The sequence below is a fragment of the Branchiostoma belcheri genome, unplaced genomic scaffold (genome assembly GCF_001625305.1).
Source record: "Branchiostoma belcheri isolate BF01 breed outbred unplaced genomic scaffold, Haploidv18h27 scaffold1, whole genome shotgun sequence".
NCBI classification, from domain to species: Eukaryota; Metazoa; Chordata; class Leptocardii; order Amphioxiformes; family Branchiostomatidae; genus Branchiostoma; species Branchiostoma belcheri.
The window spans coordinates 5,300,779-5,323,978 of NW_017802379.1; the positions used below are offsets into that span (position 1 = coordinate 5,300,779).

General features: G+C 42.1%; 1 protein-coding gene across 26 annotated transcripts in view; it reads left to right on the forward strand.

The window, feature by feature from the left end:
* The window catches only part of LOC109464849 (autism susceptibility gene 2 protein-like), a 205,740-nt gene that overhangs the window by 164,815 nt on the left and 17,725 nt on the right, over positions 1 to 23,200 (forward strand). For 24 of the 26 annotated variants that reach the window (XM_019761970.1, XM_019761948.1, XM_019761942.1 and 21 more), the window contains one exon: positions 8,307 to 8,370. In XM_019761970.1, the coding sequence (XP_019617529.1) occupies positions 8,307 to 8,370 (64 nt within the window). Of the gene's footprint in view, positions 1 to 2,733; positions 3,249 to 8,306; positions 8,371 to 18,494; positions 19,428 to 23,200 lie in introns of those variants that run through there. The other 2 variants (XM_019762106.1, XM_019762113.1) reach the window with 2 other exon arrangements.

Genomic DNA, 23,200 nt, shown 5'->3' on the forward strand with positions numbered 1-23,200 from the left:
TTCAGATGGTAGTCATCTAAAGACATTCAACTAACTATCCAGTAATTGCTACCAAATCTTGAGAGGAAAATGCAGTAATACATAGCTGTAGTGTTAATCATCAATGACTGTGACACTTTTTATAAATCATTTACATTTCTTCAAGTTCTTGATTGGAGTTACAGATACTTTTAAGTGGAAGATATTGCATAAACTAGTTGCTACTGCAGTCCCAATTGTGTTGTAAACACAACTCCATAATACATAACTCCAAAAAATACATCTGCCTCATCACAAAAGGGACTCTGACATTCACACAGAGCGTCGACCTTTGGACTTGACCTTGGTATTTATGCTTCATGCAACAAATTGAAGGAGGTTTTTACAGCGCACACTAATCTGTGCTTTTATGGGACTCCTAACCATAATGCCATAAGGGGGCTAGGATGGATGGCCACTATCATAAACCTGTCAGCTCCCTTCAACCAGGAGGCCTGCCAGCTGTTTTAGCTGTTCTCCTTTTAAGACCTTTTTAAAGAGGAATCCCATACTGTATATAGGACGTTTTACGGGCTCATAAATATGTTAGTACGTTTTTGTTGTAGTAAAGCAGGATTGACAAAACAAGTAGGTTGAGATTGGATTGGTTTGGACGAATGATGGCTCACAGAGTATCAGTACTTCAGTAGCTGTCAATGGTTGTTGCTTCTCCTTTGAGACTTAATATGGTTTTGACTTTTGTAGCTTTATATGAGATAAATTGCATTACCATGGTATTAGACATCCTTCTGTAGCCTGTTTTCATTGCCATACTTTTGGCCATACTACGTTATGGAAATAGATATTATTGAGAAGTGTCTAACAAGCTGTCCAAACTTATGCTTCGTCCTTGGCACTGGACCTGGTCTTTGTTTTTGTATCATAACCTGTAGGGGGTGGAGTATACCCTGGAAACAAATTGAAGTCATAGCTGGAGATAGTTGATAACCTACTCCAGGCTTTATGTACCCACACTACATTGTAACAGTATCTTCCTTGTTTGTGGGTTTAAAGGATCATAAAGTTTTTACACCTTGGACTGGGAATCAGTAACTGCTGCTATAACCTTTCTCATATTTCGCCCGATCTGTCCCTTGGGGACAGTTCCCGATGTTAGTTGGATACTTACCTTTTTTGTGGCGCCATAAAAACTTACAGCTTTCAGTTGGTTTTATTTTGTGCTACGTCTCATAAAATTTTACAGGTCTGTGTGTGTTTGAAATTTGAAGCCATTGCGGAGGTCCCGTAAGAGCTTCTCACCTTTGAGCGCAGCCATCGCTCCAATTTGATGCCGATTTTAATGCAACACGACCGACAGACGGTTACGTGAGGTAACCTTCAAGTTCAATCACTGCCAAATTGCGCAAGGAATTTACGGACTTCTAGCTTTTAGGTTTTGCACGGAATGAAAACACTTCCCAACAGTGGTCACATACTTGTGTATTCAAGTAGGGGATGTCCATTTAGCGGTTCCATCTAATGTCCATGAAATAGACCATCTCTGATTGATCCATTAACCAAAAATTCACCCCAATCACACTTGCATGTGACCAGGGTTGCTGGTGATCATGGAAAGGAACAAAAGTCAAGGGCATCCATAATGGATACAACATACAGATGAGATTTGGGCTGTAATGTTGTCAAGGATGTATGGCTGTCTTTAGCAAAGATGATATTGAAAACGGGGAGGGAGGAGGTATTATTATACAAAGTCAGTAGTCTCCTCCTCACATGTATTTTTATCAGTTCCATTACCCTTGTTTCATACCACCTCTATTGTTCTTGTGGTTGTTAGATATTTTGATTGCTCAAGCCCAAGTTAGGACACCCTCAGTCCTTCCATCCAGCCTTTCCTCATGTTATCTACAGTCCCAGCCTATCATATAGTATGAAAAGTTATAAAACTAAGTTTAATCTGTGCTCACTCCCACATGCAGTTAGCATGGCTCACTCCCTAGGGTAAAGATCCAATCTTCCCTCTGCAGACAATTGGTTCTGGGGAGTTGGCTTATCTTCACAAGGATATAAAGCCTTCCTGTAATGAAGCAAAACTGGGTTATTGCTGGCAGTACCACAGCTCTTAACCCCTCACCCCTCCCCAATTCCCTGGCGGAGCAGCCGACTAATGTAACAATTACAGACAGTGAGCGGGAAATGGAAAACATTTTCCTATCTGGCCTGGGGGCCAGGCAGGGCGAGGTCAGGTCAGCGGCCCTACGTGATAACACTTCCATTTGTTGGTAATCTGTTGTCGATCACTTCGCCAGCCTGGCCGCAGATTCAGCTGAGAAACGGTTGTGGGCCTTTTGGGTAGGAGGTCTGGGCCCGCGTAGCCCAAATGACTTGACCTTCTGAACCCCATAGCCGGATTTGCTGAGGCGTTGTACGTGTATTTTCTAAGCCATTCATGTAGTAAACATGAAAAATACACGTTGTCAGGTGGTATGAAAGAAAGCTGAAAAGACTTATGTCACTATGTTTGTGTGTACATTGTGTTTAGAAGATATCCTGAATAATCTAGCCAATTTTCATCCTGTAGTGATGTGATACAGTGATGTCCCTTCCAGTGGCCCTGAGGCTGTGACAAGTATAGATAGTGGGGTTTGCCTACAAGTCAATGGGCTCACAGGGGATTAATCTGTGTTGCCTCAGGCTGCCCAGTCATGTTTGGATAATGTTAAAATAGTACAGACAGCCATTTCCCTCCTCAGAACCCTCCCAGAGCCTGCTCGTGTCAAGTTGCCAGGCACCAGGGTGCAGTTGTCCTGTGGCGTTGTTGTATTGGAAGCTGATTTTCACTGTGGATTGTGCAATTCCTGATTTCCCTTGTTGATAATTGGGACTGTGTGGGAAACAGCTGTTCACAGATCCGTGGTCCTGGATACCAGAAGGGCTGGCTTCACGTAGCGCCGTCCCCGGGTTCTACACCGCTGTCTTCGTGGCAAATCCGCTGACGGTTTGGAGAGTGCCTTGTCTTGTTGCTTGGCAGTGTTCAAGCAGAGAGAAAGCCTTTGTTACTCCCGGAAGGATTTGATGCGGCGATTTGTCAGAAGATCTTACTGGATGGGAGCCGCGCAGTAGGAATGGTTGTGTCTCCCAGAGATAGCACAGTCACAGAGTTTGGTCAGTATTGACAGCGATTCTGCAGATGAAAATGAACACTCAAGGCTGCTTGGATGTATCCATCATATTGTCCAGGAATCGGGAATAGAGGAGCAGCTCCTCACATTGTAGGTACTTCCAACATTTCTTCATGTAGAAATCTTCCGTGGAAGATATAGGGTGTACTGTTATTAGTACAAATAAGGTAAAGCAGGGAGGAATACATGTGGCTTACTCTAATAACAGCTAACAATAGGTGAAAAAGAGTAACATACTTTGACAAGAACCCACCACCCATATTTTCTCTGCTTTTTCTTTCTATACTGCCCTCCCCCATTTTGTCTAATTCTTACTGGAACATCCGGTAGGTTATCTGTAAATATTCTTGCTCTGCCTGTGTTGTTGTTTCAATGTTGTGCTCCAATAAGCGTTTGATCCTTGTTGAACCTATTGACAACACATAGAGCTTATGGAATGACATACCTGACTATAATAGCCAGATGTGTCTCTGTGAAATCAGAATTAAGAGCTCAGCACTGGACTAGTGGTCTTTTCAGTAATGTTGCAGCCTGGTAATGTATGATATTATCCGGTACATGGGCTTAACTGGGCTTGTGGTTATTGTAGACATTATGCTAGGCAGCAGCTCTCCAATTGCAGTGACCTTTATTGAGTTTTATTCAAGGCTATAGAAAAGATCCGTCAAAACAAACCTGCGACAGCTGCATGCCTGCAGTAACAAAAGTCAGGCAATGATACGGACGTTTGGAAGAGACATTAAATATTTCAAATCCCTCCCAGTGTGGTGTAAAGGGAGTAGCCTTTGTTCTACGTATGTCCGTACATGCAGATATGCTTGTGGGGTAGACACCCATATTGGCGATAAATTTTTGACATGCCATACAGGTCATCCTAGAACTGAAGTCCTGAAAGTAGGTTGTGAAACTCTGATGGTAGATTATGTGTAATTGTGCATGAAATTTGATTGATGTACTTGTGTCAAGAAGAGAGAAACCAGTCAGAGTTGATGTAATCAAGGAGGGTCTGATGACCGAACAAGGCCTTGATCTTTTACCTGAGTATGTGCAGAAGAATTAAGCATTGCTAGCACATCATGGATAAAGTTGTGATATACCATTGTTATAATGATTTAGGTACTTACAATACAATGTTACCCTATTCTAAAGTGATTGTTTCAATTAATTAAAGGTGTTTTGTTTGTAAATATATAAAAAAATCTATAACAATTTGGAATAATAATGCCAGCAGTAGCTTCAGATGTTCTATTGACGTCTGGATTATGTTATGATAATCATGACATGTAGAGGTGTCTTTGTTAAGATGATTGGTGTTTATTCACCCAGTCGGACCTGATGTAGTCCTGAGGTCAGCCAGCAGGGGCCAATTTGACCCCTGACCCCGCGCTGTGGACAGCCCAGCAGACCTGCTTTTCTCTGTGCTGATTGAGTCCAAGTCAAACCATCTGTCAGGGTGTACCCTCCAAGGGATAGTTCATTACAGGGCATTTTTATCTAGACACGAAAGCTAGTATTGTTTAAACATGCAAACTAGCTAAGAGGCTAAGAAGAAAATAAAAATATTATTGAATAGCAAGAGGTATGGTAAGTTACTCTTTACATAGACTTTCAAAGTGCCAGCTTGTATGTATTTGTCAAAAATGAAACACAGTACACTATAAGAACACTCACTATGTTTCAATGACTGAGGTATTAGATTCTGTAGCAAAGACAAAGTAGTTTTCCTCTTTCTGCATTGTTTATAGCCCCCATAAAATTGATCAAGTGATAATTTGCGAGAATGAGTTAAAGGCTTCAGAGTGGAACAGCATATTCCTCCTCAATTTGCGCATGCAGGATATTTCATCCAACAACCAGGGATGGGTTCCTCCATAATATGAATACCTATTAGTTGCTATGCGTCTCCCGGGAGTTTGCATGAGATGAAGGCTTTGGAGCTGATAGCTGGTAATATTCTCAGTGGGACCCTCTACTGTCACTCACTCTTCTGGGCACACAGATCACAGCTCCTGGTTTGGGAATATATGGAATAATTTCGGGTGACACCTTTCTCAGCCTCCAGTTTGTGTTGTTCCTTTGTGAATGTTTTTGTTTTAGCAGGATCAATGTTTCAGATGCTTGCTGTTGGGATGTACATGTATGTGTGGTAAGTTAGTGGTGTTATTATGATATGGTAGATTTTCATGAGTAAAGTTCTTGTTTTATTTGAGCAGACACATTCTTGTATAGCAGTAAATGGATTTCTTCATGCCCTTGCCAATTGCAGATCCCCAGCTCTTTGCAGCAGTTGCTTGGAATTACATTCAATTACGGCCAGCGAAATGCAGGAGGGGAATTGGGAGGGATTCGGTATCCAAAAATTGCATTTTGTGCACGACTTGGGATGTTCATTGTATCGAACTCCTTCCGAATTGGCACCCAGGGACCACTGTGCAGTTAGTCATCGCCGCTTACGACAGACTAGGGATTTTAACCAGCCAGGCGATTAGAGACTTTTAATAAGAAAGGATCCCTGAGCCTATTCCACTCAGTTGACTTTTATGGCATACTGCAGGTGAAGGGTGTTATATGGGTGCATATTACAACCAGGGTCATTAGGCCGCACATTTGTTGTCAGCACGAACATCGTCAAGGAAAAAAACGACAGCTCTGGAGGTACCTCTGAGGATTCCTCCTCACCTGAACATAAATCTGTTCATCACTCACTAGAGGAAGATTTAAACTTAAGACAGATTTTTACTGCTCTCCATTGCATCCCCAGAGGCCAACTAGAGGACGATTATGTATGGAAGCATCTTTTGGGAAGCTATAAAAAAGCTGGAAGTCATTTGTCTTGTCCAAGGTAAAATGAGTCGGAATTTATGCAAGGCAAACTTTCTGGAGGGCTGACAAGTTTGTCATCTCGTGTTTGATTTGAGGAGGGTGGAATCCGGAGGCTGCCATCTTTCTCTTGTTCTCCTGGGGTAGATAAAGTTGTAGTTGACACATCAACTGTCTGGGAAACTGTGATATCTTCCTCCTCAGATGATGATGCATATCCCATCTGTTGTTGTCGATCATGTGAGCTGTATTTGCTGGTTATACTGTCAGATTCCAAAGTTTTCCTTTCCTTGGAACCATACATTGTTTGTTGAAATCTGCCATAAAATGAAAATTTTTTTCTTTCAGATTTCTAGACCTCTCACCTGTGTGACAAATGACAATTTCAGGCAAACATCCTCTTATATTTTCTACTTATATTTCACAAAGACAAGGAAAGTAGTACTAGTATGCGCACATTGAAAAGATCAGAATAGGCTTTGTTATTGTGATAAGAAGAGTGTGCCCTTTTCAGTGCAGAACATATGGATGTTTGTGGGAAGCTTTTGTGTAAATCTTTCAAAGGTTGGAACATGAAAGGCAACAAATATGATGCGGTACCTTTTAAATCAGATAGTCCCTGACAATCCGTAAAAATTACTAAAATGGAACAACTTGGGGCCCTACCCTTTTGAAATATTGTCGGCACATGCTTACTTATTTGGAAACTAAAAAATAGCTCTACATTTGAAGACATGAAAGGTATTATAACAATATCATATTTGTTATTTTCTCCTTGACATCTGTGGGAGACCCTTGGCCTTGCCTACAGACCACTGATAGTTTCCACATGTCCGATGCCAGCCCCTGGCCACCATGAAAGGCTGATGCCCCGCTGTCACCCCGCTCAAATCCGCCTTTGGTTTCTTCCAGTTTCAGCCTGCATATTTTCTGAATAAATAGCAACCACTGCTGTAGGGGGATATGGGCTTCAAAGCCCCCTAAGCTATACACCACATACTAGGGCATGAGGGCTTTTATTCCTTGCCAAGCAGGCTTTCATGCAGTGTCAGTTCTAATGCCTGCAGCCTGTTTTGTGAATGTCGGTAAATCCCATACCATCCATCCAGATCCTCTAGCTTTGGACAGGGCTTTAACTGGCTTTGAGAACTGCTATTGATAGCCAGTGTGACAGGCGGTATAAGGGTGTCCAGTTTGGGGGATGAAGAGGTTCGTTCCTCTCGCTGAGAGAAATTATTGTGGTTCAGGGTTCCAGAGCGAACACACATCCTCTTGGAAAATTGGACGTGGCTTGCTTACGTTATGGAGTCTAGCTTCCACTGAGTGTGACTGACTGCTCCATTCCTTTCCTCCTTCCTGTACATCACAGCAAGTCTGTCTTGACTACCTGGGTGGCTTTTGTTCTGTTTGGTTGCAGCAGTCTGGAATAAGACTTGTTTAAATTTATTAGTAAAGTGACAGAGGTGGTCAAAGGTGACTCCCATGATCCCCTATGTCCTGCAGAGAGGCTGATTGTTATACCTAGGTTCCTGTCTAGAATGCCATGATGTAACAACTTGAACACTTTTTTTCATACAGTTGAATGTAGCCATGCATCAAGTCCAATGTTACAATTTGCGTTGGGCAAGTCTGAATTTCATTGTGTAATACTAAGAAAATCCATTCTGCATGGGTAGACAAGTGGTGCCAGGTGTGAATGAAATCAATCATTGACACAGTGGAACCCTGCAAACTCAGCAAGACATTCTCTTGTGAAGCCTCTGGTTTCCTTTGCTGCCAGTGTTTTAGACATTGTTAAATGGTTGCCAGCAAACAACATGTCCACTGCTCAGTGTGTGACCATTTGGCATGAAATGGATTTAGTCAGGTCTGGATATTTAAGTTGTGTTACCAAAACCAGGTGTAACTCTGGACAGAAGTCTTCACCTCATCTAGATGTCCAGCAGTGTGTCTGCCATGACAAATTTGCTGACTTCCACAAGGATTTCTGCCAACAATTTTGCCTGGTGTGATCCATGTGACAAAAGCGCCATCTATCAGAAATGTACCCAAATTGCAGCACCTCACTTATACTGTTATTCAACACTTGCAAACTCAGTGCTGACATTGATGCAATACTGTTTTCAACTCATAATAGGTTTTTATTGATCTACATGTATTGAGAAATGTTTATTCACAATACAGCCTTCATCATATTTACTCATTACAAAAAACACAACAAACTACACATCATATATTTTGTTATTGCAAACACTTTTGAATGTATTTTGTGTATTCAATGGCACTTGTCTGCATAACTAACTTACCCTCCTTTTCTATGTGTTACAGAATTCTGACGCAGGCTCAGAAAACCTCTTCAGAGCAGTTACAAGTAACCCACCAGTAACAAGACGTAAGTTCTTCAGTAAATTATTCTTCTCAATCTCACATATACAAGGTACAAGTCTTGCAGAAATTTTATATATTTCTTATGCCTGTGGGTGAGGTACATTGTCTTATGCAATGACATAGATGATTGGAATATAACTGTCTCCTTAATTGGCAATAGATCTCTTTAATTGGCTGTAGATGAATTTCCATTCATATAGAAGATTACTATAAATGTATGTAATGTCTAATGATTATTGGAACAGGTAAGTACAAATAGACAATGTTTGTAGTTATAAAATGTGATTGCCCAGCACTTGAGTAGAGCAGTCATTAGGGTATAATCCAAGCATCATCTAATATAGCTTGCTCAGAATATTATGTATTTGATAGACATCTACTTTCGTGAGTTGACCATAATCCTGCTATAGAATATGTGCTTGCCTAGGGAAACAATGGACCGCCCCTGTAATGATTTTGAGAGTCGGGGCCATTTGGGGGATAATGGTGATGTGTATCTATTTTTCCCTGACTGTTTCTCCCTGCTCTCATTTCCTGTACAAGGGGCTGTGTGATTGGGAGCCATGGTAACTGCTTAGGACTTGTTACAGACCAGTTTGCTCTGCTGTCTACAGCAATTTTGTGGAACAATTTTCCTAACTGGTCTCATTATCAGTCATTTCCTGGACAGAAGACAGGCCTTAGCCTGATTGGTAGTCATGGCAACACCAGGGTCAGGGGGAAGGGCAGAAAGGCGGCCATTAGAACTAAGTGCTGTGCGATTGCCACCATTTCGCTTCGGTTTTGGGGGGAACACCATTTTAGTGGTTAATGGGGTGACGGATGTTAGATTTGAGTTTGCCAAGGTCGAAATTCCCTTCAAGGTTTGATAGATAGCAACTTGGAGAGAATGTGGTGTACTGCAACAAATCTATAGTACTACTTTTGCAGTCATCAAAGCTCTCCCAGATATTTCTCACAGGAGTCAATCACCATACACACACTGGCCCAATAGGTGAATACTTTACTGATATCACACTTTCTGCTGAATATTCATTTGTGCAAGAAAGTCAAGCTGTTGCTTTCAGGTAACAATTCTTCTAGCAAGTGTCCTTGAGAAAATTCATGAGAAAATTGCTAGCCAGGTATGAGATGTGAAAATCAGTTAGTACAGTGATGCAGAAAAAGTTTTGGCAGAAATGCTATCACAACACCAATAAAAGCTGGCGATATGACTGGAGAGCAGTTCCCATGGTGAACATATGACTCCACGACTCTAACTTACGGCCGTCTAATAAAAAAAGAAACAGCCAGTAATGGTTCCAAAGTAGATGGAAGGCCAGAGGTCGGGAGATGGAAGTTGGCACTTGCCCCTTTCAATTTTCCCAGGTGAACTTTGGAAAGTACATCACGTTTTATAGAGATCAGCCCGTAGCATGGTAGCCATTACTCCTGAAATGTCACCATAAAGGTTTGAGATCCGTTCATCTGATAGGAGATAGTTTAAAAGGTGTTGAACTCTGCATAACAGCAGGAGAATGGTCGAGCAGAGGTTGGTGGTGCAATTACGTGTGAGCTGCCTAACAAGCAGGCAAAGTTTGAGGAACTTCAAGCCACCTTTAATCTCATCATACTACAAGCATCAAGTTCTGTCAAACAGCGAAAAATTGTTCGAAATCAATGCTGAACAAATTGCATGAAATGTTATTTTACCTCCCACAGCAGAGCAGACTTCAACTGTATTTCAAACCCTGGGGATTCCTACAGTCTTACCCCAGTCGCCTAATAAAGTTAGCAGTGTCCAGTTTAACGTACTCTCCCTTAACGGATGCCATAAACTAGTTGTTAAGACTGCCATATTGTCCATTCGGGGGAGATTATTCCGATTACAAGAACAGTTGGAGCTGACCTGGGGGATGACTTTAGGTGTGAGCGTAATGTTACTGGTCTGTGGGGGGAAATGACCCTTTCTTGCATGTAGACATCAGCAAGGGTCAGTAGTTCAGCTGTCAGGCAAATTGTGCCCATATGTGTCATAAAGGCATGCCTGGCCCATAAAGTTAACAGCCAGGTTATATTAAATTTCACTTCAGGAGTTATGGACACTTCAACAAGAACTAGGGCAGTTGGCTTTGCTCTTTCTTGTTTAGTTTACTGGAGATGTAACTTGCATGGTAACTTTTTGGCTAAGACTAGTAAGAGAGGAAAATTCATGTGGTTGTCCATGTTGGACTTGTCATGTTTTGTTCACAGCAGGTGCTTCAAATGAAACCTAGGAGGATATTTCAATGAAACCTAGGAGGATATTTCACACTTAAATATGTTTTGACTATGCCCACCTTGTATCCTGCATCATAAGGGTGAATGGCCCATAACTTATGAGTATAACCAAAGCAGAAGTTTATTTCCTGGCATGGTATGTAAGACTCTGGGCGGCACTTTCTTAAAAAGATTCCTGGCCAAGAATTCCAGGGCACCTGGATTTTATCCTGTCAGCAAGTTCCAGCCAATTAAGCTTCATATCTGTGGGTTCTTTCATCGCAGGAGTGCTTGGTTATCACCTAGACCTTATCCTTGCCTTATCTGCACTCCACATGACCAACTTCCAGTTCCCTTACCCTCCGGAAGGCCAAGTTCAGGGCTAGGTGTGCAACATTTCTTTCATTGCCTTTTCAAGCTCATTACTTGGTTGACTTGGAGTAGTCTCGAGTTTCAACACATCAAGGTCTTGCACTTTGTAAGTCAAGCAATTATGTGAGAACGTCAAACCTGGTATGCAAGCAAGGGGAGGGTACTAATGTATGTTTGGCACATTTCGTTGTGGTGCAGCGTTGCATGTGTTCCTCTTTTGTGATACAGTGCGGGACTGTTTTCTGTCTGACACTTTGGTCGGGATTTCAGCACGTTCCAATATGTTCCCCACATGTGCGGGGCGGACGTCCCTTGTGTGCCGAACAGTTGTTTTCTTCAGGCCTCAGGGTCGGGGTTATAGCAACAAGGGCGAAGGCAACATTTCCTGGGAACTGACAGGCCCAGGAACAACAGAGGGCAGCTCCTTGGAGAGGGCTCTGCTCTACATTTTCCTCATGTTCAATCCACCCCCAGCTTGGGATTCTTATCTAATGATTCAGCATTTTAATTGTATAATGTGGCAAAGGTGATGTTTCCATGTGATTAGCTGAATACTTGTGGCAGTTTTGCTTCATTACAGTCAAGGGCTTATGTCATACAGTTGATAAGGGATCGTGTGTCAAAGTCTGATGCTGAAAGGTAGGAAACTGATTTCTTCCTGGCCGATGCCAAAAGTGACTGTAACTTTAAACTTAGCCCTGAGATGAAAAATCTCTGAGCAGGAACAATCAGGTCAATAGGTCACAGGGATAATCCCACTGGCAGTCACTATTAACATTCCTCACAATGTAGGCACTGATACCAAGCCAGTAGTGGAAAGGCATTTCCGACCGCTGGTCCCAACACTTGCACCCCAGACCCTGGAATTTCCTTTCAAACAAGAGCCCGCAAGGCCTCGTTTCCTGCTAAATACGTCATACACGACACTTCCTTAAGCCACTACCTTGAGTCTCTTTATACCTTAAGTCTCTTAATTAGAACTGAAGACAATGAAATTGGCTGGTCCGATTATAGCTTTGTCAATGAACTTCCTAGCTTTGAGCCTTTGCCAGATGACTTGAAAAGTTATTAGAATAAAGAGAAACAGTCCCTGGTTCTGTGGGTGGTATTCTGCCTGATGTCTAACAACTTTGCAGCTTTCCTGCTTCTCCACAAACTGAAGTTTCCCAGGTGTCTGGAAGTGTCATTGCCAAATGTACCCAGGCGTCTGCTTCAGAGGGTCGGGATGAAAGGGAAAGTGGTTGCACAGAAAGGGAAAGCACTGTAGGTTGTCCCATAGGGAAGAAAGTACGGTTAGGCTGTGTGGTGCATGGGTGGCCATTGTGTTGAAAGAAAAGGACATCATCCACTCCAGGTAAGGAACCTTATTGTTATAGGTAGTGTTTCGATAGGCTTTTCTGTAAGATGACTTTGGACGTGTTCTTACAATTCTGGATCCATCACTTTCTTCACAAGGTTGACTATGTCAAATGCCTGCATCATGTATTGGGGGACCGAAAATATTCCTGGGAACTTTCTTTATCAACCTAAGAATCGTCTCTTAAAATTTCACACCTCAAGGCAGTTGTTCCTTTCCCAAGCTCTCTGCCTCAGAGGAAGGAGGAATGAGAAAAAGGACACATGTTGAATCCCTTCCACCTTTTTGAAATACCCCATTTCCTAGGAGTATTGTAGGGGGAATTTTCAAGATGTTGGAAGTGAAACTGTGAAATAGCTAATCAGTAGGTGCTACCAGTCTGCTGGGTCCATCCAGCCCACCCACCTGCATGTGTGTTATCTTAAATCTCCATGTAGCTACTTCAGAGGCACACTCAGTCCCGTCTCCATGGCAACCCAGAGATATTTATTCCCCCAAGAGGTGCAGGGTTAAGCTGCAGGCTTCTGTCCAAACCATCCTCCCATCTGGAGCTGGTGTTATGGATTAAGTGCATTATGAAGGGATGAACCCCAAGCTTTGAACCTGCCCTAGGTCAGCCGTAATTGTAACATGGGACATTTCTTAAACATGACACTTTTACAACAGTACAGAAGAACGGGAATGAAAATAGATGGATTTGCCTTTGAAAGGGGAAGTTGAGAGGTGGTCTCCTATTGGCTGCTGAAGAAGGGAATTGGGCGAATCTGAAAGTGTTTTACTTCAACACCCTGCTGTGTTTACCCTGGTGAAGATGTACCAATAAAAACCATTGGCTGTCAGGACAAGGTTGTACCTGGCCCTGGAAACCTGTGCTAACAGGTGATGATAGGATGGCTGTAGTTATCCCCAGTAACAGCTGTTTTTCCCTGCCTGATTTGTAGGTTAATCCTCTGACCCTTCCACAGCAAACAGACATAACTCAGTACCCTCTGGGGAAACCAAAGGACCAGACCGCCTGCTTAAAGTTCTTTTCCAAGGCCAAAGAACAGAATGTTTTGCTCGGAATTAGTTTATATTGGCTCCTGGTTCAAATGGAAAGCATCCCATCAGTTAAAATCGGTTTTGCCCCCGACTGATTTGTTGTTAGGTCCTAGGTATGCAAATTCCCTTGGCCATGGAATTTTAAAACAAGCCATGAGAATACACAGAGACCTTGGCATTTTTTTTAGCTTCAACAAAGTCTTCCAGGCTGTTAAGCCAAATTTTAACAGATGTCAAGCAATAATGAAGAAACAACAAGGAAGAACAAAGAAAATTAAATACCAATGTGTAGAAAATCATCACAAATCATTCTTGTTCCTTGTGAAACTACACCTTGCTTGGGATAACTGACCCTTGCCATAAGACGTATCCATCAGATTTTTGTGGTGCAGTTTGATACATTTTTGGCTCTTCTTGTGTTTATCCTGGATCCTGATATTCCACAATATAGCCAAGAAGCTGCCCACAGAATCCCTGTCGCATGTGGGGGCTGCAAAGAAAAAATAATCACCACCGCAGGGCCTATAACCTCACCAGGGTGAGGGATAATCACAGATTTTTGCAGTAAAGAACTCTGCTAATTGGCATAAACTTGACCCCCTGAACATTATCATGATAGCTCGCAACATCTGGGATACATTTCTTTCATTTATTTGTTGACTTCAAAGTTTCCAAACCTGTTCACGAGATCCTAATTGGAATTTCAGACACTCGGAGAAAGTTCCTGGGAGAGTTGTAGAGGCAGGAAACATTCACGACTTTATGTGATACTTACTGCAGCTGCTTTTAGTTTCCATCAACAAATATGTTCATCACCAGTACCTGTTCCTTCTCCAGTGATTTTGTAGGCCATGGACAAAGTCTGGTTAGTATTCAACAGTATCAAAAGTTTCAGGCAACTTTCTTTCTCTTTTTCTTCCACTAAGGAGGTTAAAAAGGAGACCACCTTGCTTGTACTCCTTGTCTCAAGTGCATTCATCCACCTTACATGTATGTCCTGTCTAGTTTGCTATCAACTGAACCATTGTGTACTTCTGTAGCAGAGGGATTTTGAGAGACTTCCTCCTTGTTTGATAGTCAGTAGTTATCAGAGAACCTCCCTGGGAAGCCTCAAGTTTGAGAAGCCCAAACAGCAGGCAGGAAATCACCATGATAATGAGGTCTTCAAAGGTCGTGACCTCTCCTGGCCATGTAGGGTCAAAACAAACAAAACGGTCTCTAGAGGATGTTGCCCTCTTGGTGCTGGTGGCATGAAGAAGGTGTGGATACTTCTGAGTAGGATGTCTGACCTCAGCGACCTCTCTATCACCCACAAGTCCTTGCTAGGGACACTGTGCATGTGTTGAGCTGCCAGGAGGTACAGTTGTTGGTATCACCACATCACCACCAGGTAAGCTTCTGAATGGATACTTATTGCAGGTTTGCCAGTTCTTCAAACTTATTCTTTTTTGATACCAGCCAGGATTGTTTGATGTTCTGCCTTGATCAGTACTTTCCTCAATGTAGTGTCTGTAGGTTTTCAGCACACTGTGCTATTCAGTTTTATGCGATCAATGAGAAACATTTTCAGAAAGGAAGGGCAGATGGCTTATTGTAATAACCTGAAATAACCTTGTTTCCTGTAACATACCGGTAGTAAGTCAACCAGACAAGAGATTAGAATGGGAACAAGCTGTTTTCTCAAGATTTGCAAGGACTTAAGTTGTAATATTCGTAGGTAGAAACATCAACCACTGACAGTAGGTATATCTCTTCTAGATTGATGTGGTATGCTGTCAGTGCCATTGTCACATTGGCCACTTTGGTTGGGTGTTTGTAGTTCTAATCACTGCAAACTGTCAGTGTATCTCTGCAGGATTGATGGGCTATGTTATCAGTGCTGATAGCTGGGTCTGTCTGGGCCAGTGTGTGTTTGGTCCCCTGACAGAAGCTGTCTGTCTGAGGGGGCTGATAAGACTGATCAGATGTCTGTCTGGCTCCTGTTCCTGCTTATCTGCCCAGTTTCATGGTTTATCTCCTCACTTCCACTGCCCCAAACATTTCCTCCAGGGTGGTGATATCTCCCCTATAGTGGGTGTACAAAAGGATGTGGGCAGATACAGGATTTACATATTGATCTGTCATCAGATTAGCATTGATCCTAAGGACTCCCAGAAGCGCCTAGATCCCCCAGGAGGGTTGGCAAATTGGAGGATTTTGTTCTTTTCACTGATAGACAATGTTGCAGAGTCTCCTGGTACTTGGGGTACAGGGTGATGAGTCAGGGACTAGTAGGAGACTGGTCAGGGCCACCTTATTTACATGTGAAAGATGAGATTGCAGTAAAATATAATTTATAGAGTTAAAATACAGGTGGCTCTTTCCACTGCTTGAAAGGTTTGCGGTAGGCTTTAAGAGACTCAGATATGGAACATTATATTTGTATATGCAAAAGAAAAACAGGAAAAACAAGGCGTACATTCTGCTGTGTGCTAGACAGGTTGATATTTTGACTGGCACTTTTATTTAGGGTAGCAGGAAGTCATATTGTCGTGCTATTAAGGGTGACAGACTGCGTGTTCAGTATGAAAATTTTATAACATTTCAGAGTAAGTTACTGTCTTAAAGTTATCAGTGTTATTTCAATAGTGGAACCAAAGGAACAACATAGCAAGCGGTTTCTTTACATGGACTGTTGACTGACAGTATCTTGCCGTTCCCCCTTCCTATCCCGTGTGTGGCAGGGATGTGCAGACTTGACAGAGAGATCAAACATCAGCAAACTCAACTGCAGATTCAAGGGAACAGGATAGCGTTATGTTGATTTGTGATTATCTTACTCACCCACACAGTATGTTCTCTACTTTGATGGCATTTATTTTGTGTGACCTGTCAGTTATCAGAAAGTGTTTCTTACACTTTGATGCTATCATTCCGTTGAAGGTCAAAGGATGGTAATAGTCATCCATGTATATGTAATCTAATGCATGCATAAGCTTCCTGAAGGCTATTTGGGTAAGAAGCTTTTCGTGGGGCTTTAGTTCTCCAAATTATCAGGGTTTGGAGGTGGTCTTTATTCCTATCATCCAAGCATCAGTAGGATTGAAGAATGTGTTTCCAAATTCACCCCTGTTGTGTAGAGCGTAGCACCGAGGAACCCAAGGTCATCCGCGGGGCTGGAAGGTCACCAAATTTGTTCACACTAATTTCCACCCAGACTCCCGGGGTCGCGGGGTCAATTGGTGGACTCAATGCTGGGGCTGGTACTGATTTTCAGGCTTAGGTTTAGGGAATTTTTCATTTCTCCCTCATTGTCAAGAGTAACAAGGTTGTGTGTCTTGGCATGGATGCTAGTGATTAAAGAATTACTGGCAAATCAGAGGCAGATGGTGGTGTGTCTTTAGGGATGAAGAGGTTCCATCCCCTTTGGCTTTACTCTGTCCCAATGTCAACCCCCAGAGGTTAGTTACCTGTGACCAACAGTTTAGCCAACTGGACACTGCCATAGATTGGTACTGTTAAAATGAAAAGATGAAATTATTCCACAGCAGATATACTTTATTATAGATATTTGTTGTACTATTAGTTTACGGGTATCATGGATTTATTATTTTTTTGTTTCCTTGTGTCAATACTCATGTTTCTGCACTACATACATTGTACATGTGTATTGTCATCTTTGCTGCCATATGTAGTTGCATGTCACCATTTCTTATTATAAATTTGAGTCATATATCATATGTCTCCTTGTCAGTTTTAGACAGCATTTGCCCCTGACATAATATTCACAGACAAGTCTCATCTGGAACCCTCTGACCCCAGCTCCTGTTGGCAAGGAAGCCAGAAGACGTTGTAAATATGTGAATAGGTATCTCCTCCTTCCAACACAAGCCCGGATTGCTGAAATGAATTGGCAGACTTGTGAGGGCGGTCTCCCATGTGCGTTCAGGGTTTGTCTCCCCACACATGAGGGATTAGAGGTCTTAGCTGTGGATCAGCGCAAATATTTCGGAGCTGACCTGAGCAGCCCTGAATACACAGACGGACATTTTCCGCACACAAGCGCACATTTTCCGCACCTCCATGCTAATTTCAGCATGTGTGTGTAATTTATCCTTGCCATGACCTCTTAAACTGGGCAGACAACCATCAATACTTTGGTTTGTGGTAAAGGTAGAATAATTTTAGCCATACGTTATACGTATGTGAGATATGAAACAAACATTCAAGAGAGTATGAGAAGAACCCTATATATATCTTGATCTTAATTTTATATAGATAAATTGCAACACATAGATGTATTATTGCATTATCATAATTTGATAATGATAAAAGGCATGTGAAATTATTTGAAGCCTCATTTTAATAAAAAGCTAATTTTCAATAAGGTTCTGTCCAAGTTGTCAGTTTGCAGTTTGTGTGACACTTCATCTTGCACTGGTCAACTTCATGTTTTCTTTCAGTCAGCTCACCTGTCAATTAGTCCAAACAAATTAGCCATGACAAAGGCCTATTATTAAGTAAACTGTAATCGGAGAGTACTTGTGCTTCAGCCTTGCCATTTTTCCCTTTTTAAACTCGTCATGTGGAGACTTATTTGACAGGGCTTAAAAAGACCTCTATAAACCAGACTTGTGTACTGACGAGAAGAAAAATTTGTTTTGTCTCCTGCGGTCAAAATCTTTAAAATAAAGAAAACAACCTTGGTGGGTGGTATGAAGGCAGCCACTGCTTATCTTACAATTGTTTGTATGTATCAGGTTTAGTAAGATTTCTTCATAACATTTGGATTTGCAGTAATCTGTATGACTTACATTGTACCTCCAGAACAGTGAATTTAGTCCCAGATACCAAGTTGCCTTTAATTGATTATAAAGTAAGCAATGATGTTGATGTTCTTATGTAATGGCACACCCTTGAAGTTGAGAACAATGCTCTGGTAGAATGACGTGACATTTGTTACAGCAGTGTTGTTGGTAATTGTCAGTTTGTATAGAAGATTGACGTAGACCGAGGCTTTGTCTTGTGTTTGCCCCTGGCCCTGGTGTATTGGGTGGGTTGTGTGCTTGCCAGGGTTCACAGTCAGCTGTGATTAACCTCTGATCCCTGAGTTAATTAAACCGGCTGCCAACGAATTCCCCTCAAATCTGTCAGGGTCCCGCTGGGACCTCTCAATGGGAGGCAGCGGATCTGGGGGAGGCAGGGTTAACTAAACCAGACAATGTCAGACTTGGGAAGGCTGTGGCAGACTGGGGAGCCAGGGACGCATTCTGTGTTGCTGTTTGCTTCTACGCCTGTCATCGATCACTAGTGGGGCCCCTCAGTGTGTGGAAAGCAGCTCCCAGGGACACAGGAAGACTGGGGGCAGTTATCCAAGCCAGACCTGCTGCAAGGACCATAATTTCTGGAGGGCTTAGGTCCTCTCTATACAGCTCTGAGCTTCAGGAGATAGCTGAAGTTTAACGGATTGCTTCAACTCTGCAGCAAAGCAGTGATCTTTGGAGTCCGAATTAGGACAACTGAAGCTGTGGTGAAATCTGATGTCTGCCATTTTGTGCCTTGATTGACACGCCCAAACAGGATCTGTGGGTAGACGTTGGCAAGGTGTGGAAGGCTGACTGTGACTCACTGGTGGCAGTTGTGGACAGAGACTGCTTTTGTTGGATTACTCCTAGACTTTTGCAAAGCTGCCTACGCTGGAACGTCAAGCTTCAGTGAAGAGCACCTTTCGTGCCACACAAGTTAGTGGTTGATGCTCCTCCTGTTGACATTTCTGGACGTTGTTTCCACCACAAGTCACTGGGATTCTTGGGAGAGAAAGTGCAGTGATTGAGTGAAGACTTGTCACGTGTCAGCAAACCACAGATCTATCTGGTTCCTGAATTGAATGCTGCGTGGCACTGGAACGGTGACCGTGAGATTGGCATCTTTCTGAACAAGGATCTTCCCACTGCTTGCTCCCCTGTTCCAAACTTTTGGTGACAATGCTATGATCTCCTACCAGGGTTCCATTGCTATCTGGTCCCCCCAGGGAACCCCCCTCCCCACCCTGGATAGGCTACAGGCACAGCAAGGTAGGTTCACAGAACAAAGGTGAGATATTTGTAGGATACCAGGTGAGTTGGATATGGGACTAAGAAGATAGAGCACATTACTATGGTCTTTCTACTGTGTGAGTATCCATCTAAGAAGATATCCTTCTTTGGCATCATAAAAAGTAACTTGTGTTTGTTTCTCCCCCTTTCTTTTCTTTTCTTTTCTTTTCTTTGAACAGGGAAATAGGAGTCCAGCTATATTTGTGATTATGTGAGAAGAAGTTAGAAGTCTGAAACTGTCTTCTTACTGGTCAAGTCCAGCTCATAACGAGATATTATGTTACAGATAGGATCTTTCATTGTTAGACAGATAAGCCTGTTGTGGAGAGGTTATCACTGATCTGTGATTCATGTATGGATCATTTCACGAGTAAATTGTAGAAAACAGGCTTTGCGGGTCAGTGACCTGCACAGATGCCAAACAAAGTCTGCAGTATTGTACAGTCTGCACCAGTCCTTCATTGTGACAGGTACAGAGAGCTATAATTATCATATAAACATCTGCTTCACATGTCAGACTACATTAAGTTCTACAGTTCGAGTTGTTTTGCATATTTGAGGTTGCATGAAAAAAAGGGAAGAAATTTACTGAAGCCGCCAACCACTCTCCCACCCCCATACTTACACTATCTAGGATTCTACTTTTGTGGTGCCAACAGCACAACTATAAAGACCAGCTGCTGTGGTAACAAATGACCTTTACTAACAACAAATATAAACCTTGTTATAACTGTAATGTTGTTATGATATTGGAGACTACCCATTCTATATATCACATTTGGAAGTTGACAATACACATGCATGCTAATCTTTGTAATTATCAGCTTATAGGACAAATGCAGTGTGTTTTCCCAGTGGTATTCCTTTGTCCTTGGATGCACGCTGCTGCAGACACTGCATTTTCCAATTAATTAAACCTGTCAACACTAATTAACCTGCCAATTTGCAATCAGTACCACAATAATATCACTCCCTCCCATGGGAGTCTGGGAACTGTAGTGTGTGTCAAACTGGTGACAGGAGATAATTTGTTCAGTGAAGTTCCAGTATGAATACTAACAGAACCATATCCCAAAGTCATCCCAGAGCTAATTCAATTAACAATTAAAAAAATGGAAAAGTCAACAGGGCAAGGAAAACGTATTACTCTTGATAAATGTACAAACTAGTGGAGTACAATAGATTTCTTTGAAGTGAAGTGAATACCTTCTTCCCTAATCTCAATGGTATTCTTTCTCATCCATTGTCTTCTATTACAACTTCATGGTTTGTCCCCAAATGTGTATTGTTTAATAAACTTGTCAGTGAAGGTTTATCTGCCTTGTGTGGATTTACCAGGGGGATTAGACCAGCAGACAGATTCTAATCCCCAGATAAGTGGTGATGATCCAAGGCAGGTGGCTTTTGCATTCCTTCCGTTGTTTTCATGGACTGGTAGAGAAAGATATGAACAACATACTTAGTACAACATACTTTGTTTTCCACACCAAAATACAAAAACATACTATATTACTATATTACATGTTCTGAAAGAATTTCATATATTTATATCTGTATTAGTATTAGTATCTTCATTCTAGCACTTCAGTTCCTCGATTTATTAAGATAATCCACTAGGTTGCCTTGTGTTTGTGCCAGTAAAAGTTACAGCATGTGAAAAGTCTGTCTAGTATATTGTAAGAGGTATGGACAGCAAAGCACAGTTGGAATAGAAAGTACCAAAAGTTTATCACTGCATCCAGGACCCTCCAAATTGGAACCAGTATCGTACATCTGAGCTGCATTTAATCCATCCAGTCATTCAACCCCAGTAAATGTCCACAAGAGGGTGCCATGGATGGAGGGGACACTTTATTGAAAGTTAATTGTACCCACCCTGCTTTGATTATGCCCCAGGTAAAAAGTGATCTTTGGGAAATTGGTTATAGGTTAGGTACCACAAAGGTGATTAATGCAATATGTGTTGAGTTACTCTGTATGTGTTTCACATTTGGTTCTGATCAGGTGAGTAACTCACAGGAATGCACATCATGTTTATCAGAGCCTGTAAACTGTTCCATGGCACTTGTCCAGCTTGAAAAAAGTGAAATGAGAACAATTGAAAAATAACAGTCATTCGAATTTAACTAGCATCCAATCTAGTCTAACTGCAGATGTTCTCAACATGTCATAATGGAAGGCTTTGGTGTGCCCATGGAATATGATTTAAGATAATCCTGTCCGAAGGCCAGCTTTGAATGGAATTTGTTTGTTGGTCTAAAATCAATCATATGTAGAGTTTGAGCCAAGGATAGATGATCTGCCTGACATTGTTTAGATCCAGCCATTGGTTCTGTCACGGAAATGGCCGAAATGAGTGGCAGGGTCAGCCTAAACATTATCCAATTTGGTCAGATGGGAGTTTATGGGGAGCTTGAGAGTGATTGACAGTCAGCGTGGAGAAGTTTTCATGACCCAAATTGGCTGATGGTTAGAAGGGTACATGTGTTGGTGACAACATGTCAGGAAGTGCACGACAGTCTGAAGTGCGTGTTTCTCATCAACAACGCTTCAAAAGATGTTTTAAAAACCTTATATGAAAGGCTATCTATCATTCCTTCAAATAAAGCAGTTTTGAAAGAAAGAAGCGGAAACAGCTGCCAAATACAGGATACAATCCAGCCTCGTAAGCATTGCAGTGTAAATATGTAATATAATTTGGAAGTTTATGACCTTGTATATAGCACTGTAAACATAAGACCCTGAAGCATGATAAGTTTGTTGAAGATTGCCCCTGACCCCTGCCTAGATCAGGGGATACAGCTGCAGGTAATGACTCACAGATTTGATAAGGCATCAGATAAATCAGATAAACCCCTGCATTAATGCCAAGGTCAGGTTCAGAGACCCTGTGTTTAAAGCTCGTAATCCCCGTCTGTACAGGAAAATCAAGAACAAACGTTCCTTAGACTCAGAGGTCTTTTTTTTTACAATGCCAGAATATCTGTTCCTGATTTTCAGTGCATATCAAGGATCAGATTCAGGGTGATATATCTTGATGTTAGTGTTCAGGAGATTGATCAGTATGGTCATTCAGAGTGACTTGCGGGTCGCAAATGGATCCAAGCTCATAAGTAGAATTTGCCGATTGAATTTCATTGATCCTCATCCTCTGGTCTTGGTGAATTCCCAAGCAGCCGTGGAAAAAGAATAGAAGTGTAGGATTATTATAGAACTGTGATTTTATTCTGAGAGAAGAGATGTACAAATTTAGAATACATGTAGAAGTTATCATGATTACAATGGCCAAAGCATACCTCAAGAGGAACTGTCTAAGAAAATCTTGCTTTATTCAACAGCCATCCTCCATCTTTCAGCAGATTTAGGAGTATTGTATGCTGTTATCCTTTGCCTATGGATTGATATATATCTAGAGGTGTCCAGTTACCTACTTTCATCACATCAGTGCTGCTAATGGGACAAAGGTGTGTGAGGACACAGGCCCTGAAGGAAGCTCGACTTTGTTGAGTTGACCTTGGTGACCTGCTATTAATCCCTAAAGGAGCCCAGGAATCTCCCAAATTGAAATCTGATGTTTTATTTAGCTTAGATCAATCAGGTGGAACTTTCATCTCCTTATACCTGGGGTAAGAACAATAAACTCATCTGGGATGTGTGCCACCCATGGGGGAGGGGAGGGCAGGCATGTGCCCTCATCAGTAAACCTGGGGCTTCTAAAGAGATAGACAAAATTGGGAACTTCTGTTGTTGTG